This window comes from Haliaeetus leucocephalus, unplaced genomic scaffold (assembly GCF_000737465.1).
Source record: "Haliaeetus leucocephalus isolate CR32 unplaced genomic scaffold, Haliaeetus_leucocephalus-4.0 Scaffold395, whole genome shotgun sequence".
Lineage (NCBI taxonomy): Eukaryota > Metazoa > Chordata > Aves > Accipitriformes > Accipitridae > Haliaeetus > Haliaeetus leucocephalus.
Window position 1 is genome coordinate 9,736,936 of NW_010972831.1, and position 18,047 is coordinate 9,754,982.

The 18,047-nt window shown below is 40.0% G+C and overlaps 1 protein-coding gene across 1 annotated transcript in view; it reads left to right on the forward strand.

Moving 5' to 3' along the window:
- Positions 1-18,047, forward strand: part of PITPNM3 (PITPNM family member 3) — a 101,453-nt gene that overhangs the window by 11,450 nt on the left and 71,956 nt on the right. Inside the window, exon 2 of the mRNA XM_010573887.1 lies at positions 10,162-10,269. Within this exon, the coding sequence (XP_010572189.1) occupies positions 10,162-10,269 (108 nt within the window). The remainder of the gene's footprint in view (positions 1-10,161; positions 10,270-18,047) is intronic.

The following is an 18,047-nucleotide window of genomic DNA, read 5'->3' on the forward strand; positions in this document are numbered from 1 at the left end:
ACAGTGCAGGAAGGATGCCATTACTTTGTCTGTTCATAAATTAGTATCTGCTTGTTCCAATATATTTTTATGTTGGAAGAAGAGAATTCTGATACAAGCCTTTTGCTGGTTTTTGTGCTTCTGAAAAAAAGCAGAAATGGTGGATAGTTTTTAGTACCAGCTTTTAGAAAGATGGGATGGAAGGTGGGAGTGAACTGTGCATGATAAGAGAGTCCTTGTGAGGCAGAAGTGAAGATTACTAAATTGATGTTACCAACCTGCCTTCCAATCTGGCAGCAAGCTTCAAAATCTCCAAATTGTTTGAAGGAAAAGATGGTGTTTACAAGGACCTGCTACTGGATTACCTGAAGGATGACAGTACTGCATTTATATTCCGTAACTTACTAGTGGGGACATAAACTCTTATGTTTGCTGGCCTGTATCTTACTAGTAGGGCATAGGTAGAAAACCTCCTCTGGTATAGATTGTCTCACTATTGGCTTCTTGCACTTGCTTTTGAAGTTTCTTGTTTTCTGGTGCTGCTGCCTGTAAACTATATAACAGTGACCAGGCTGTTCTGTCAATCTGATTAGCATCAGCAATTAACAAAGAAAAGGAAAAAAAAACCCCTAGCAATAGTGCACCTATGAGAGGTAAAGAAAGGAAAGGAGGATTTGGTGTTCTGTCATTTTTGTGCATGTACGCTTTCATAGAATCATAGAATACCTCAAGCTGGAAGGGACCCATAAGGATCATCAAGTCCAACTCCCTGCTCCTTGCAGGACTACCTAAAACTAAATTATATGACTAAGAGTGTTGCCCAGATGCTCCTTGCACTCTGACAGGCTTGGTGCTGTGACCACTTCCCTGGGGAGCCTGTTCCAGTGGCTGGCCACCCTCTCAGTGAAGAACCTTTTCCTAATGTCCAACCTGAACTTTCCCTGATACAACTTCATTCCATTTCCATGTGTCCTATCACTGGTCACCAGAGAGAGGAGATCAGCACCTCCCCCTCCGCTGCCCCCCTTGAGGAAGGTGTAGACTGCGATGAGGTCCCTCCTCAGCCTTCTCTTCTCCAAGCTGAACAAGCCAAGTGACCTCAGCTGCTCCTTATAAGTCTTGCCCTCGAGACCTTTCACCATCTTGGTTGCCCTCTTCTGGGCACACTTTAATAGTTTGATGTCCTTATATTAAGGCATCCAAAACTGCACACAGTACTTGAGGTGGGGCCACACCAGTGCAGTGTAGAGTGGGACAATCACCTCTCTCGACCAGCTAGTGATGCTGTGCTTGATGTACCCCAGGACATGGTTGCCCTTTTTGGCTGCCAGGGCATGCTATTGACTCATATTCAACTTGTCATCAACCTGAACCCCCAGATCTCTTTCCGTGGGGCTGTTCTCCAGCCTCTCATCCATCAATTTGTATGTATAACCAGGATTACCCTGTGCCAGGTGGAGAATCCAGCACTTGTTCTGGTTAAATTTCATATGGTTGGTGGTTGCCTAGCTCTCTGTCTATCCACATCTCTCTTAAGGCCTCTCTACCCTCAAGGGAGTCCACAGCTCCTCCTAATTTAGTATCATCTCCGCTTTCTCCCAAACAGCCTTTCAGGAATGATGAAGTGTTTAAATGTCAGGAAAATAAATATGCACAAAAGCATAGATACTAGCAAGAGGCAGAAGGTGTTTCTATGCTCAGAAGCTCTCTGGGTGATGAGGGAGCTTGTGTCTTTGGTAGAGGAAAGCGTATGTGTGGGCTAAAGTAATTGACATTATCAGTGGATTAAACATAGCACCAGAGAAACTGCAAGAGTTTATGCCGCTGTGAGGAGAACCTGTCCAGGAGAGAGACTGCAGCTTTCACCTCCTAGAATGAAGTAGCTTGATACCCAAGCTTGTCTCCAACATTACATTTCCTGTAACGTTTCTTACCTGTATTTCTCACCCATTTTCTGTTATTTATACAGAGTGCTTCATCAATGCTTGATATCCTTGCAGCTGAAAGGACTTTCTGCACAGTGCAGCTGGAGTTGAATACTATGTTTCTTAATGGGAGAGTTTGGAAGCTATCCCAGACTCTGCATGTACCCATGTGTAATTTGCACTTCAGAGACAGCCTGAAGTAGTAGGAGGCAGAGGGCACAGCAGTGGGCACAGTTCAAGTATAACATTAGTGAGCTGCTTTTGCAGTCTGAAAAGCAGCTGGGGTCAAACCCCAGTTCCTTAACAAACAAATTTCTGGCTGACAGCCTTGTAAACAGAGAATCAAGCACCTGTGTTTGAGATGGAGCAGCTGTACATGTTTTGACTGTTGATTCATCTGCCCCGGCTATCTACTTAATTTAGTGAAATCCATAGAGAAAGGGAGAAGTAATATTTCACTGTTTTCTTCTGCCCAAATTTCCTTTGTTTCTGGCTTTCCATGTGGCATGCAGCAAGTTAGGCAGAAAGTTCTCAGTTCATAGCAGGACTGAGTTATGCTTCCGTGTTGGAAATTTTAGGCTTACTACATTTTTTTGCCTTGGTGCTAGCTGCTTTTCCTCAGGTAAATGATGATCACTAAAAATATTTTCTCTGTGTATCAAATGTCCTACCCAATGTGAACTTCTAGCTGTGTGTGAACAAGGTAAGAAGCTTTTCCCAGTTGGACCAGGCAAGGGATGGAAGGAAAGATGCAGGGTCATCCCATGTTTCCTGGCAAAGCACTGGAGGCAAGGAAAAACTGAAAGGCTTTCCCATGGCCAGGCAGGGCCCCAGGTTCTGTGACAGCCACAGAAAGAGTCCAGGTCTTTTGAGTAAGAGTCAGCTGCCTTTAGCTGTGCTAGCACCCTCTGTCCTTCAGACTTGGAGTGTATTCTACTGCCATCACCTCAGCAGTGGAGGGGTGGGTATAAGCAAACACGTGAGGACAGGAGGGGAAATCTTTTGCTTCGGCATGTATAGTTGCATTCTTCTCGGACAAGCTGCGTTTCAGAAACACTGTGGAATGCTAAAGACTTAAATGGGATAAAAAACTTGAGCCCAAACTTGTGTACTGGGAAGCCCTTTGCCTGTTAGGAGAGTTTTAAAGTGGAATGGCCCAGGGGTAAGGGGCCAGCCCTTGCTCAAATTAGAAGGCTACTTTGATTTCACAGAGAACTGTGTGACATGAAGACTACTCAAGGTAAATGTGAAGGCCTTTCAGCAGTACTTGTCTTTATTCTTGTTATTTCAAAATATATTTTACCCAAACCACCTACACTGTATTGAGCTCTTCAACGCTGATCTTTATGTTTACAGTAAGCAGAGAAAAATCTCCCCTCTGTAAACAGTGTTATTCATATTAACATTCATTCTATTTAACTTAAAAAGTGTGGGTTTTTTCCATCATCTCCTCAAAACATTTAAATGGAAGATAAAAATCATCATTGATAGTCGCAAGAGGCACAAGCTCATGATTCTTGCTGCAAAATGTTGGTGAGTTAGGCATAGGGCATACTATATATTTATATCCTGAGTGTGAAAAACAATATATATCTTGCTCTCCTTGAAGACAAATCATACTTGGAACAAAGAATTTCAGGTACATGTTCTTTTCCAAGTGTAGCAACCTGTTGGTAGTCATGGATGTACTCAAGCTGTCCTACTGGTTTTCATCTACAAAAATGTTCATTGCCTCCAGAGCAGCAGTAGTGATCCAAGTTAGTTGGCTTTCTAGCCTAATGCAGTTCAAAATCCATCTCAGTTACGGTACATATAAATCACTGTAGTTTGAGTAAAATCCAAAGTTTTAAGCTTGATTTTTATTCTTAATGCAGAATTCCTTTCTTGTGGATGCATCTATGTTTTGTTTAATTTCTCTTGCTGAGTGACTTTTAGCTCTATCTTGTCCCCAAACCTTCTCTGTAATTAATAATTTGCTGCTTTTAATAATTTGCTGTGACAACCCCTTACCTAGTGTTAATTTGACTGAACAGATTGCCTGAGACTTGTATCTTTAACCAAAGGCACCTTAATAATTTATGCTCCTGGTGAATGTGCTAGAGTTAGAAATATTTCTGCTTTGAAATTTTTCATGCTGATATGAAAACTGGTTTAACAAAAAGGCAAGAGGAAATGCATTGAATTTTCTGCTTGCCCTTCTAGCCTTGCCCTTCTCATAACTGTTCTGGAAGTTGGAAGTGGAGGCAGAAAACCGAGACCACTGGGGCTGTGCTCAAGTGTTACTCTTCCTGCATGTGCTGGCAAAGCCTGCTGAATGTGTTATGTATCACCGGAGATTTAAATGTTTGTTTCTGAAAAGGTTACTTTTTGCTGAAAGAGAACAAGAGTTTCACACTTGCAAAGGTGCCTGTTAGATTTGCTGCCTACATACAGATCTTCTACCAGATTACAAATCCAACCAAAATACCCTTGAAAGTTCAAGTTTCTACTACTTAAGGACTGGTTGTGCCTGACTGCTGCATCTGTGAAATAGGAAAGAGAATGCTGGTTCTTCTACACAAGACCCATCAAACCAGAGAGAGCCCACTAAAACCTGTAAGGCTTTTCCCCCTACATGCATTCATCTTGCTTGTTGCAAGTGCAAAAACGTGATCGCTTGTAGATGAAACATCAGCCTTCTTAAGTGAAGCTATATGCAAAACTTGAGAGTATTTGGGCCTTGCACTTCAAGCTTTTCTCATTTGCAAACTGAGTGCATTTCCCAACCTCTTTGGAATCCATAGGTTCTACCATAACACAAACAATAAGCAGTTTTAAAAGTACAGCTACATCTCAACATGTTGCTAACTAGTGATATTTGATGCAGGAAACTACCCTGTCAGTTAACTGCAACATACCTCTGTTTGATCACAGAAGATGGAAGTTACAGTTGAATACATCTTCACAAAATGGTCCAGAGGATGAAATTCCACTGTTTAACTAGCATTTTTTTCTTGGATTTGAAAAGATGCTCAAAGAAGCCTGCACGTTCCCATTTGGCCATTTTGTCAGACTTCCAAAACAGACATGCAAACACCCCCTGTGACACCCCCACCGGGCAGATGGGAACAGCAGGAAGTAGTAAGCATAAAACATCACTGATAATCCCCATCGTTCTCAGACTGATTTTAAAACCATTTGATGGGGCAGAGGGAAGAGACAAAAAACACTTCAGATTTGGTAAATAAGTAGGAGACAAGGGTTACAGCATAGCCAATTAAAAAAGCTTTTACCCTTTCTGGTGAAATTATGTTCCTAGCAGCTGAGTAGTAGAACAATGTGCATGAATCTGGTAGATCCATCGTATCCAGAATTTCTACCCATTTTGGTTAATTGCAGATGGTGTTTCAGGGAAAAAGATTAAGAAATTCAAAGATTAAATGTATGAAATTTATGGTATGAGTGAAGTTGTCATCATCAATATTTGGGTGTTAAAGGTAGAGAACAGTTGAAATTCCTGAGATTGAAAGTGATTGCATTTTATTAGGCTTAACATTTTGGGGCTTTTAGCTACACTAGTTTTTTGTACGTTTTACATACAACTTTGTTAATTAAGAAGCTGAAAGCTTCAATCTAAAACAGTCAGAAGAGTCCATGATTGCGATTTTAAAGAAACAAGAAAAATATAAGCCATCACAAAACTTTTAAATTAAACCACTTGGAGTACTACCGTCTTGTTAATTTGATTGTGACAGTGCCCATCAAACCCAATGAAGGTTAAGAAAATTTTGTGAGTTAACAATAAGTAAAACAGGAGCAATTACCACAAAAGAACTATACATAACTGACCCAGATGCAATGCTTATAATTATTTGAATGGTATTTTTTAAGTACTGGTTGCATATGCACAGTGTTTGGAGAAGCTTCTCTGTAATGCCAACTGTTTGTTTTCACATTGCTGTTCTGTGAGCAGACATTGTCTTAGCCAGGACATAAAATTGTCCAATAGCTAAATAATAGTGAAAGACTTCAGTGAATTTGTGGATTTCTGGGCGAAGGATCAGAAAGTCTCAAGAATCACAATACCAGTTTTGCTACAGTTTGGGCATGGAGGGCATAATTTGTTCATTCCTTAAGACTCTGTGGCACATGGCCCTGTGGGTGGGCTGATGTGAGTGGCAAAGGCTGGTGACCCAGGTGAAGCATGTGAGTGATAGAATTTGGCATGCAGTTAAGGGTTCTGCCAAAAAGAGAGACCTCTGTCTTGGGAGTGAGTTCCCACTTCCTGAAGTACAAGTGTTTTGGCTATACGCATAATATACATGCACAATATTCTGTAGTATTTTTGATATTTTAACCCCTGAGCTTGACGTGGCTGTTTCTTTTAATGTGTATTGTGACATTGCAGTTTGCTGGAGTGGGTCAGAGTAGGGGCTACCTTCTGGTGTTATTTGTCCCTCTTTGCAGTGACTTTCTCTTAAATTCTTTAGCGTTTGCTTTGTTCTGCATATTGAGGATCACTTTATCATTTCATGACATGCCCCCACCCCCCAATTTCCCCCTGAAACTTCAGTGAGCTCCTCATAGGCATAGAGGTATGCTTGGCTGAATACAATCCTCATAGCTAATCAGCTGCTTAAATGCAGATAACATTAACGCAGTGTCCCGCTCCTTGCTGCAGTATCCCTACTGAAGCTTATGAAGGTAAACCAGTTGTAATATAAATCAATGAGAGTTCAGGGCAAGCAGGAAGTAAGGAGAGGAACAATAACAGAAAGAAGGATAAATTGAGCCCTTCTAAGGAAACAAGAAGTACTTTGTATCCCTTTGTCTTCTCATAAAGAAATGGTAGGATGAAATAACTTTTTGTAAGGATAAACCGTGTCTGGTGCTTTTACATGCCAAAGGAGGCAAATAGCAAGAGAAGACTCCAGTGCTGTGAAGTGAAACTGCATTTGAAAATGTAGATTGTTTATGGAGGTCAAGATTGGTCTTGGAGGTCTGTGAAATCAGAACACCTTGGAGTATGTCTTGGTTTCCATTATGAAAAATAGTTTGACCTACATCCAGCACTGCAGACAGTGGCTTGCCGTGTTCAGTCCTTGTGCCTTCCCAGGAGTGCAGAAGCCACCAACTCCTTTCTACTCCTGACACTTTTCTATGCCTCTTTAAGTAACTAACTATAGAGATGTGATAATCTATTTTGTGCTGGAAAAAAGCAGAGACTTGACATTTTTGTATGCAGTCTGGTAAGGAGATAGGATACCTTTTATCTGTAATATTTTTTTTTCTCTTTCATTGATGATGCTTGATTGAGGTTGAAAGTCATAACAAAATTCAGGGCGAATTGTTTCCCCACTTTCCCTTCCTTCTGTGTACATTTAAGTGAATTTGCTTTGAAACGTTATTTCAAAAGGCGGAGATGCACATTTATATCCCTTTGTATAGTGGTCCACAACTCATAAAATTGCTTTGAAAACTCACAGGTCCAGATACCCAGTTAAGACTAACCAGATACCTTGTTTACTCGATTATATGCATCAGTTTATTCCAGTTGAGAAACTGTCTTGCTTACTTAGGTGTACTACCACATGATTTTGGCTTTATTGTCTGGCTGGTTTTTGGGTTGCCAACAACCCAAATATATATGGGTATGTATATTTGGTATATATGGGCAGACATTTACAGAGTGGCCTATCTGTTTATCCTTGTTAGTCTGTTTTGAAACAACTGGGAACAGTGCAACTTGAAGACCACCAGCAGGCTCACCCAATTTACGAGTGCCAGCAGATGATGGCACGAGACAGAGTGTTCAGAGGTGGTTAATGCTTGCGGTAGCAGTTGATACTGATGAACATCATAGCTGTCCGCCAGACCACAAGTGTTTGAATGTGGATATTCTGCAGTGTTGTGCAACTGCATTCGGTTAGTTTCTCATGCATGTCCTTAAGGGTCTCCTTTCCTATTATTTAGTGGGAAATATGGGGGAAAGAGGCATGGCAGAACTCCAGTTTGGAAAGCATGCATGTGTATTTATAGAGGAATTTCATGCCTGGATAGTTAATAAGCTCTCTAAGTAAAGGGAGCAAAACTGGTGAACAACACAGCTGTTTTCTTTAGGCTGGGAGAGGAAGAGGGGTCCTGAAACTGATGGGAAGGCTGGGGGGTAATTCACAGCCTCTCCTCTGAATGGGCATAAGGCCAGGGTCTGGAGTGCTCTAGGCACTGGTGCCTGGAACTTAATACCATTGTATTCCAGACCACATTTAATGCTTTCTGTCCAACTCAGAAAGCCAATAGAAATGGGAAATAGAGTCTGGCATCTAATCTTATTTCATCTTTCTGCTAAACAGTAAGGCCATCTGGAATGCCTGGCTTGGTAAATGACATAACAGCAAAAGTGATAAGAAAATACTAGATCTAAATGCTCAAACAGTTTTGGAGCCCTATTTCTCTGCAAGAGACAGTTCTTTAGCATCCTCTTGATTCAAGTTCTAAAGCTAGTACTGGGGCAGATCTTCATCCCAAAGCTGGCTGTCTAAAATACTGCTGGGTGAGGCAGGTTTCTCAGGAGGCACACTGCATGAAGAAGGCCAAAAGAGCTGCCTCCTCCTGACGTCGAGGAGCTCAGTGGCCCTGTCTTGCATTCCCTCATTTCGCTTCATGGTAGCAGTTAATGCAGAAGGAGCTCATCCCACAGTGGACAAGCTGCGCCTGAGCTTTAGGCGAAGGTTTCAGTTGCTGACTTGGTCGCAGGAGGTGCAGGATGACCTTGGGGCAGCTCAGTCCATCTGCAGTGCCTGTGGCAGGGTGCCAGCAAGCTGCCCTCAGCCAGCCCGTCAGGGTGCTCCAGAGACACCCCATGGCTCTTTCCCTCCCTCCCTCCTTACAGAACTTCAAATAAAGCCACCTTTGTAAGAGAAAGTGACAAAAACCTAAGCAAAATGCTATTCTAAGTTGTTGATTTTCTTTGCCTCAGGGAGCACTGAGATCGCATCAAGTCCAGTAGGGCTTTGCTGTATCCAGCTTCTCTGATAAATCTGAAAAATGACCTTTATGAGTGCTTGTTTCTAAAAGGTAGGACTTAGGGAGAGGAAAGATATGGTGATGACAGATCCGCTTTCCTCCTCCCCAGTACCAAGATCTCTCTAAATGAGAGAGGTGTATATGAGAGAACATGAAAGAACATAAATTTTTAAATCATTTAGAGGCCCACTGCAAGGCCTGGTTGCCAACAAACTCATGTTTCTTTTTTTGTTTGAAAATGTACATAATTTTAGCCAGAAATGTTCTGGCCAAATTCTTCTGTGTTTAAGCCCATAATAGAGCCCTTCACTCTACAAAGGGCAGTAAGAGAGGGCAGAATTTGACCCATTCTCTGAATGTGCCTGAACAAGTAACAAATCGTGATTATTCGTTTTACATTGGTTTTTTTCTGTGCACTTGCCCTAGGTACAAAGACCATTCTGGGCTGTATACAGCCAGGCTGAAATGCTTTTAGTAAATTTATTCAGAAAGGACTAATGCACTCTTCTTGCCAAACAGCTGTTAAATTGAAGGAAAATGTTTTCCTACAGCTTCTAGGCCTGTTTGGTTTTTGGGGTTTCTTTAAGAGAGAGAGGGACAATATCTATGGTTTGTGTTTTGTGCTTTCAGCTTTTCCCACCTCCCTCCCTGGGTGGGATCCCAATGAAAGAGGTGGTTCTCTGTGCTGTGGGCTTGGTGCCATTCTATTATGTCTCTGTGTCCCTGGATTAAAATTTAAAGCTTTGTGTAGCACAGGTGGCTTTGATAAAAGAGGAAAAAAACATGTTTGAAAAGCCTTAAACTGGTTTGTGTGTCTTATTCCCTCTGCTCTGCCTTTTGAATGTTCTGAAGTAAAAGTGAAGAAAAAAAGTAAAAAAAAAAATATTATTTTTTTCCAAGAGGGGGGAAAGAATTCTAACTAATTTTGTTACTTGATATTAAACATTCAAAGTGATTTATTATAAACTTTGTTTTTAATTGACTGGTCAAGGTAAGAGCAAAAATTCAGGCAGTCTTCTCTTTTCCATGGTTTTCCTGCACACAATGTATGAAGCATGTAGGTATGCTGTAGGTCATATCAGTAAGCAAGAAGCTTTCCTGGAGAGTCCTGCATATGCTAATGTGTTATATATTCCCATTAGGGACCATGATGAATGTTTATTTCTCTCTCAATTACTAGTTCTTACCCTGTCTTTTTTTTTTCTCTTGTTCATCACTGCAATTTATTCTATTCTCCTTTTTCCTCCTACAGAAGAGATGGTGGAAGGAAAAAGTGCCATACTCATAGGCATGAGCCAGTGGAACTCAAATGACCTTGTTGAGCAGATAGAAACAATTGGGAAGCTGGAAGAAAATCAAGGTAATGTTTAACTTGCCCTACATATTAATTTAAAGTTAACAAGAAAATCTGACTACTGAAGCAATTAGTTGTCAGATATTATGTAAATACTCAACAGAAATATTCTTTACAGCATCCCATAGTTAAAAGATTTACATAGATGTGTAATTAGTATTTTAGTGCTGGGAAATGAATTGCAATGATCTTTTTCAGGAGGAAACTTTTCTGGCAGGCCAGGTAATACAAATTGATTGACTTCAGTGGGAAGTCAGTGTTGGACTCAGCTCAACAACCATGAGGTAGATTACAAGACCACAACTTATGTTTTGCATGTTTCCTGTAATCAACATATATAAGAGACTTGTTGGTCACTGTCACTGTGTTATTTTGCTTCTTAAAGTCAGCAAATTGTTATCTGGAATTTTCAAGGGGTCACGTACTTTGAGGAGTATTTGGCGCCAGTTTTAGGTAAACATTTAGGTAACTATGTGCCACTGAAATGAGTGGGAAATGGGCACTGATACACCAGTAAGAATCTGGGACCTAGGACAAAGGCCTAAGCAGTCTTCCTTCAGTTGTTACTTTGGCTCCTAAATTGCCTAGTTGTTTGAAAATTAAAATTACCTCATTGACTTTAGGGAAAGAGAAGAGCCTAACTTCCTTATCGATTGGTGGTATGGGACTCATGTATAATGGTGCTTGTTAATTAATCTAGCTTTTTAAAGAATTTGATGGATTTATCCATTTTAAGAGCCTTTCAGGAGACTTTTCTTTATGGATTTGCTACATGTAGTCAATCCTGAAGATAGCTGTGAACAGTTCTATTTTAGTATACAGGTACATAAAAGTAATATTTATCTGAGTCACAAACTTCTTGATTATCTACCATGAGAATGATTTGTTTTGATAGTATTTAAGTGACAGGTAGACAAAACACACAGAGTGTATTTACAATCATTAAATAGGTAATTAGAGGAGAAAAAACTTCTCTGTTTTGCATTTGCTCTTAACAATGATGTAAAGGCCTCACATTGCTTGGTAACTTACTACATTTGGAGTCAGAGATTCAATGGCAATTTGTAAGAGATACTGTATGTATTGTAAATATGCCATTTTCTCTGCTACAAAGTAGCAAGAAAAAGTAATACAGTATTGCATCAAATATGAGTTAGTCTTCTAAATGACTTGCCAAAAACCAACCATCCCTGCATTCTTGCAGATATATTTCTATTTCTTCCAGGGCTGGCAAAGATTTAGAATGCTTATTTTCATTTTAGCACCCATTCCATGAGGATGGTTTTGTTTGTTTTTTTCATAGTGCCCTTTGTGTTGGGCACTAAGGAAGGAGTTGTAAGAGACTTTTTAAGGGTTTCTGCTGTTAAGAAACAAGACTGGTAAAAGGATTATTATTTGCATTAGGCAGTTGAATAGCTGCAGCAAAGAGAATGTGAGACCCAGGGTTGCATGGAAGATCTGTGCAGAAACAAATGAAGCAGTCTCCTGAGTTATAATCAATCCTTCTTCATACAAAGGGTTTCTATTTTCATTTAATCTAATTCTCTGTGATGTTTTGTAAAAGAAAGAATTCTCATCCATTCTCTTCTTTTACTTCATTTGTGTTCACACACAGCTGTTAGAAGAGGATTTAGGGCCAGTGTACCTAACTCAAAGCATTTGATGAATTGGCCTATGTGTAAGATGCATCTACATTCTGATGTTGCTTCACATATGCTGCAAGAATACTATGGCTTTTAGGTTATGGTTCATTGTGCTGATTTTGACCGTTCTTGAATAGAGATGTCAGGCAAGGACTGAAGTCATTAAGAACTGGGCTAGCACAAGTCTGAACCAGTATTATGTGTACCATATCTTGTTATGCCAGAATGCGATTTCACTGCTTCAGTAATGCAAAAGAAAGTAGAATTCTGGCTGTAATGCACACTGCCAGTTAGAAATTTTCCCTGATGCACCCCTGCTAAATAAATCAGATTTATATTTTGCTTCTTTCCTCAACCACCTCATACTCTCAGATTTAGTCGTATTGATTAGCTACTTGTTGATTATTATTTTTCTTAAATCTTTTTTTTTTTCCTTACGTGTACTCACCTGTATCTTATCTTCATGGAATTATCTGCCAAATGCTGATAGGTTGTATTGCAGTGTTGTTAGTGCAGATAATTGTACAATGCTTTTGTTATAGCTTAACAACTGTTACTGATTCAGCAATTTTAGAAAAGTCTGTGATTAGCAACCATCAGATACAAATGATAAAGGCAAAGAGGGAAGGAGGAGGATGTTTGAAGGAAGACTATGTTGTCTTCTGTGCCACAGTAAAAAGATATTTCAGCCTTAGCCCAATTGTTTATAGTAAAAAATTAAAAGTTTAGGTAAACCTGGATTCCCTTTTTAAAAACATTATGTAGAAGAGAGAAAGATGTCCTGTCTGGCTTCTTTCCCAGGGTACTTCACTTGTTCAATGGAAGGTGTGAGGAGTATGGTCTGCTGATTCAGGGAAACTCCCCCCCCAGCTGAATTTACTTATGGCTCTCGGAGAATTATGAGTTCATTTGCTTTGGTTGCAGAGAGTTTTGTTACAATTCAATCAGTCTCTGGGGCCAGTGGTTTTGCTATGTGCCTGTGCAGAGAGCAGAGCACTGGTTCTTTTTCATGGTTTAATAAATTGATTTAATAAAGCATGTAATTATGGGCTCTTTCAACAAATGAAGATGTATCAGAAGATGCAGTATGCTCTGGGCATAGCTGGAGGCCCACTGGATGCTACTTAAGTAACACTACAGTTCCAATGTGAGACAGAGAAGGTCCTCAGGAACTTTATAAATGGCAAGTATATAATTTCATTCAATCATTGATTCTCAGTAACTACGACTGAGAGCACTTGACCAGCGCAACCTTTCTCATCAGAGGTAGAAATAAGTCTTTGGGGGAAAACTGGCAGCAGCACTTAAATTTATTAAGTTTTCATTACAGAAAATAACACAAACAGCAATCAAGCTGAATTGAATACTCATACAGCTGCATAAATTATGTTGATGCAGATGCCTTCCCTGTTGTGGAACAAAAGCATTTTCACACATAGTTATGCATTTAAATTCATTCCTGCTGCAAAATATCTGTCGGTTACATTAAGGAAAATTGCATGTAGTGAGCACTAAGTACTTTTAAGTATATATTGTTAATGTTTGTAAGGTTGAAGTTGTTGTTGGTTTGTTTTTGTACTCTTGATGCAGTGCAGTGAAGGTGAGGTGAAGAAGTCTTTGCAAATACAGCAAAGACTATTTGTATACTTTGAATTCAATATGTGCTTTATATTTTATTACTTTATTTTCTTTATAGCGGGAAATGAGGTTACTATATATTTTAACTGGCAAACCAGGCAAATGCTTGTTACAGAAAAAATGTCATTCAATCCAAGCTAGTAATTGATGTGAACTTAAACGTGTGTCAGCATTTCAAAGGGTGAAATCCTCAGGAAAAAATGCCATAGCTGGAGTACACGTTATCCATGAGATCAAGACATGCTTGTTTGAGACCAAACCTGCATAAGACTTAAAATAAGGTTACATGAATAGTAGGGTTATCCCTTCTCCCTCAGTTGCCCATTTCTTGTTATATTTGGCTTTTTTTAAATGTGGACTTGAGAGCTGGGAAGTGTTATAAGAGTTTAACATACCATTTTTTTATTCTTTTCTCTCACACACGCAAATTAAAGTATGAGGGAATCCAGAAACATCTGAAATGGATGAAGAACCACAGAGCTCCATAGGGAGATAGTAAGTGCTTGCCATTGCAGTTGCAGATCAGCAGTCCTGCTATGATTCAGTCTCCATATACAGACAGCAGGCTTTACTGCTCTTCGCCCTTCATGTTGTCACCCTTTCCCCCAGCGCAGTCCCTGTGCCCCAATCCATCTTGTTTTTCTAAAGATTAGAAGAAACATGGAAACCTGCAGCTGTCAAGGAAATGGGCAATGTAGTTCGATGTCAATATATCTGGGCTTTGCCAGCTGACCAGCATCACACATCCGTGAACATGAAACACCTTTAATTACATTGAACTGCAGTGAGAAAAAAGTTGCGTTGTTCTGCAGCTTTAGTAGATCAGATTGCCCTTCCTGAGCTGGTAACTTCCATGCTGGGGAATTTTATTCACCTCTGCTTTCCTAACTGGTGAAGCAGAAGCAGCTGGCATTTTCTGGATTGTTGCCACAGACAGAACTGCTGTGCATAAATTTGTGCAAGCTAAATTGCAACTTCAGGCCTCTTTTTTTGCACCAGAGCTAATAAAGCATGCAAGCTTTATGGTTTTCCTTGTGTTGCATTTCTGCTTTTGTCTGTGTCTCTCTGGTTTTCTGCCTGTCCTCAGTAAGCCAATGACCATTGCTGGACAACTCTGATTCCTGGCCACCTTAGCAGAAATGCCAGGGAGGTTTCTTCCAGGCAAAGGTTGCTAGACTTTGCTTTTCTTGTACTACCTTCTTTCACTGAGAGATGACATAGAAGGTGTCTGGAAGGGAGAAAGGTCTTCTGTATATCAGCTCCATGTACCACGTGTGTCATGCAGCAAGGAAAAAAACCAGAATTCCACCTATAGTTGATCTTGGTACAATTGTGGAAAAATTGTACAATGGCTAAGGTGCTTGCATAATGATTGCACAAGCAGTTGAGCTGATCAGCAAAGGTATGCATCCTTTTCATGACCACGGTAATGTTCCTTTCACTGTAGGCTGCACTCTTGCTGCTTGCTCTTGGTGTAGTGAAATATTCCAACTAGGGACTGACTGATCATGGCAGGATGGGAAAGGCAGGTGTGTTGAAATGGAGTGGTCTTTTTAGTATTTCCTATTTACCGTTTGTTTTCTTCAGATTTTATTTGGAGAAACAAAGGTGTTTTGTTCAAGCCTCTGAATGGCTTTAATGTTGAGGGTACCGCAGTCACTTAGTGCAGTCATTATCACTACATGTTGCGGTTAATTGGTAGCGATTTTTGATTTGCTGAGCTCTCTGCTACCTCTAGCTGCTGATTGTATCTCTTCTGCAAGAAAAGCAAGCAAGAATAGCATGAACATATAAAATATAAAAATTGCTTTGCTGAAAAAAAATTGTCTGGAGACTCTGCTGAAGGTATCCAAACACTTAAGTTCATTAAGGACTGTTTTCTGTCAGTGGCATTTTTTAGCACAACTGGTTCCCATTTGAACAAAAGGAGACTGGCTTGCCTTTTGAGAGACATTGGACTCTTTTCCTCTTGCCCAGAGGCTTAATTTTTCATCGTGTGTTGTTTAGCTCTGTGCTTTTTATAAAACAAAAACAACCTTAGAAACCATAAGAGCAGTGGATTTCCAAGCTCATTTGTAGCTTTTATGATGCAAGTGAGTTTTGGGACTGTGTTGTCCCTTGGCTGCTGTGTAGCAGTTTGGATGTGAAAACAGTGTATCTATTCAGTTGGCTGGCTGACATAGCAGATCTGGCTTTCAGCCCTTCACTGAAGTGACAGGAGCCCAACACACCAGAAGTTCAGGCCAGGCTGTATTTCATTACAGTTGCTGAATATCCCATAACTAAGTTTGCAAAGCCAAGATTTCAGAATTTAGCAAATGCCAAGCTTGAGATCGTAACACAATCTTTATGGATGTCCTTTGTCTATTTGCTCTGTCATACTGTTTTTAATTACTCAGTAATATGATAGGAATGCATTGTATGTGTAACAGGTTTGTTTACTGACCTTGACGTGGTAGGAAGAGAGCTCTTGTCTTTAGCAATGATGAGAGAGTTCCTGAAAGAAAGTTTGTCTGGCAGTGAAGTGAAAGTGCTTGTGCATCTTTCCTGTCTGTGAATAGCTTTTTCCTACAAAGGCTGCCTGTAGAAATTTAGAGAGATGTGATGATGATCTTCAGAAAGATAGATGGATGTGTGAGTAGGAAGGTTGAAATGGTCTATTTTAGATTATGTATTAAAATCACAGTAGCAGGATATTTGCAGTTACATGAATTGTGGTGTAGTTGTGGGGTAGTAGGTAATTGGCATGTCCTTGTTTGGTCATTATTTCTTCTAAGGAAAGGAAATATACATCTTTGTAAGATGTGATAGAATTAGGTAACATCTGAAAATTGCTGTGTGCAATTTCTGATTCTTTTGACTGTCTATTGGTGCGCAACTCCTGGTTCTCAGGAGCACACAATTTCTGGCTTTCACCAGAAAATGTATTTAGGATCCAAGGGCAAATACACTTGGGGATAAAGTTTGTACCCTCATTAAAATGGTAATAGGTGACTTTTCCTGTTATGAACCTTCTCAAAGTTATATTGCTGTAAAGCTATGAAATTACTTGAGACAAATAAGGGAACCTTGACCTCAGTACAAAAAGCAAAAATAAATCTGTCTGGCTTTGTCTCTCCAAAGACCATGTTGTATGACAGGACGTATGTTTACCTCCAATGTTTTAAGTAACAGATGATGGTTAAGAGCTCATTTGGAGAGCAGTCAAGTTTTATTGCTCTTCTGGTTCATAAAGAATTTATTGGAGATGTATCGGAAGTGTCTGCTTGCTTACGCATGTTTGCTGCAGGCTCTGATGAAAATTACTTTAATGTTTTTTAAAAGTCTGGGGCCTGGACAAGTGAGAACAGAGAACTCACAGAGAACTGAGCATCTAGAACATCAGTTAAAATTTTAGCTGCATGAGTGCCAACAGTTATAACCATCTGAGGTCATTCTGTGACCTCTAAGAAACAAGTGAAGAAGCATTCTCATTGCCAACTCTTACACTTCTCTCCCCGCCGTGGCCCCACACTCCCTATCCAGCCCCAAATAATTAATGCTTTTTGACTAGCTCTTAGCTGGATGTTCTAGCAAGGAGCTGATGGACTTCAGGGTCTACAGAGTCTAACCTATCATCTTGTTTATGGAGGTAAATCTGCTTTGATAGGTGTGGCTATTGTTGAAGCGGGGGGAAGTTGCTTACTTTGTGTTTGAGAACTGGTGTATTTAAGGCCCTGGTTGACAACAGTATCATTCCGCAGATTGCTGTTCCAACAATCCCTACCTACTCTGTTAAAGAGCAAAATTCTGTGCTTGGTTACTGCACAGAGTCCCAGTAAAGTGACTGTGGTGTATATTATTGCACATAAGGCAAATCATAAAATCTGGCTCCTTATTAATGAAACACTTGTGATCCTGACAGACATTATCTGTAATTAATTAATTGTAAAAGGAAGATGGATCATTACTGAATAGTGGCTACTCTATTAAAAATTAGACCCTTGTTTTCTAACTGTAGAGTCAATGCTTGGCATACCTCACAAAATACTACATTTTATGCTAGCAAGAATGTACTGAGTGTCCTGTTGTCTTTTAGAATAGTCTAACTGAAAAGTTGATGAAAATTAGAATGAGTAATGCCTACCTCTTGTGACAACCAATTTTGCGTGTGTGTTTTTAAGCAGCTCCTGTTTAAGTGCAGTGGTTTTAATTGCCTATTGCCTTCTGTTTGATTTGTTTCATTCTTGCTCAGGTGCCTGAAGCTCCTCTGCTTTAAGGTTGGTCCAACTTAAATGACATTATTGTGCCTACACTTGGTACAGAGTAGATTTGTGTCCTAGGCAGGAGTTCAGTAGTTAAGACTTCTTCATTCTTTTCTTTCATTGCTTCTTATACTCTGTGGTCTTCCATGCAGCTCATACTCAAACATATTGAGGCATATACTTTGTGGAGTTACCTACTATAGATCATGTTTGAAAATGTGGGCCCCAACTATGAGGATATGTTTGCGTAAACTTATAA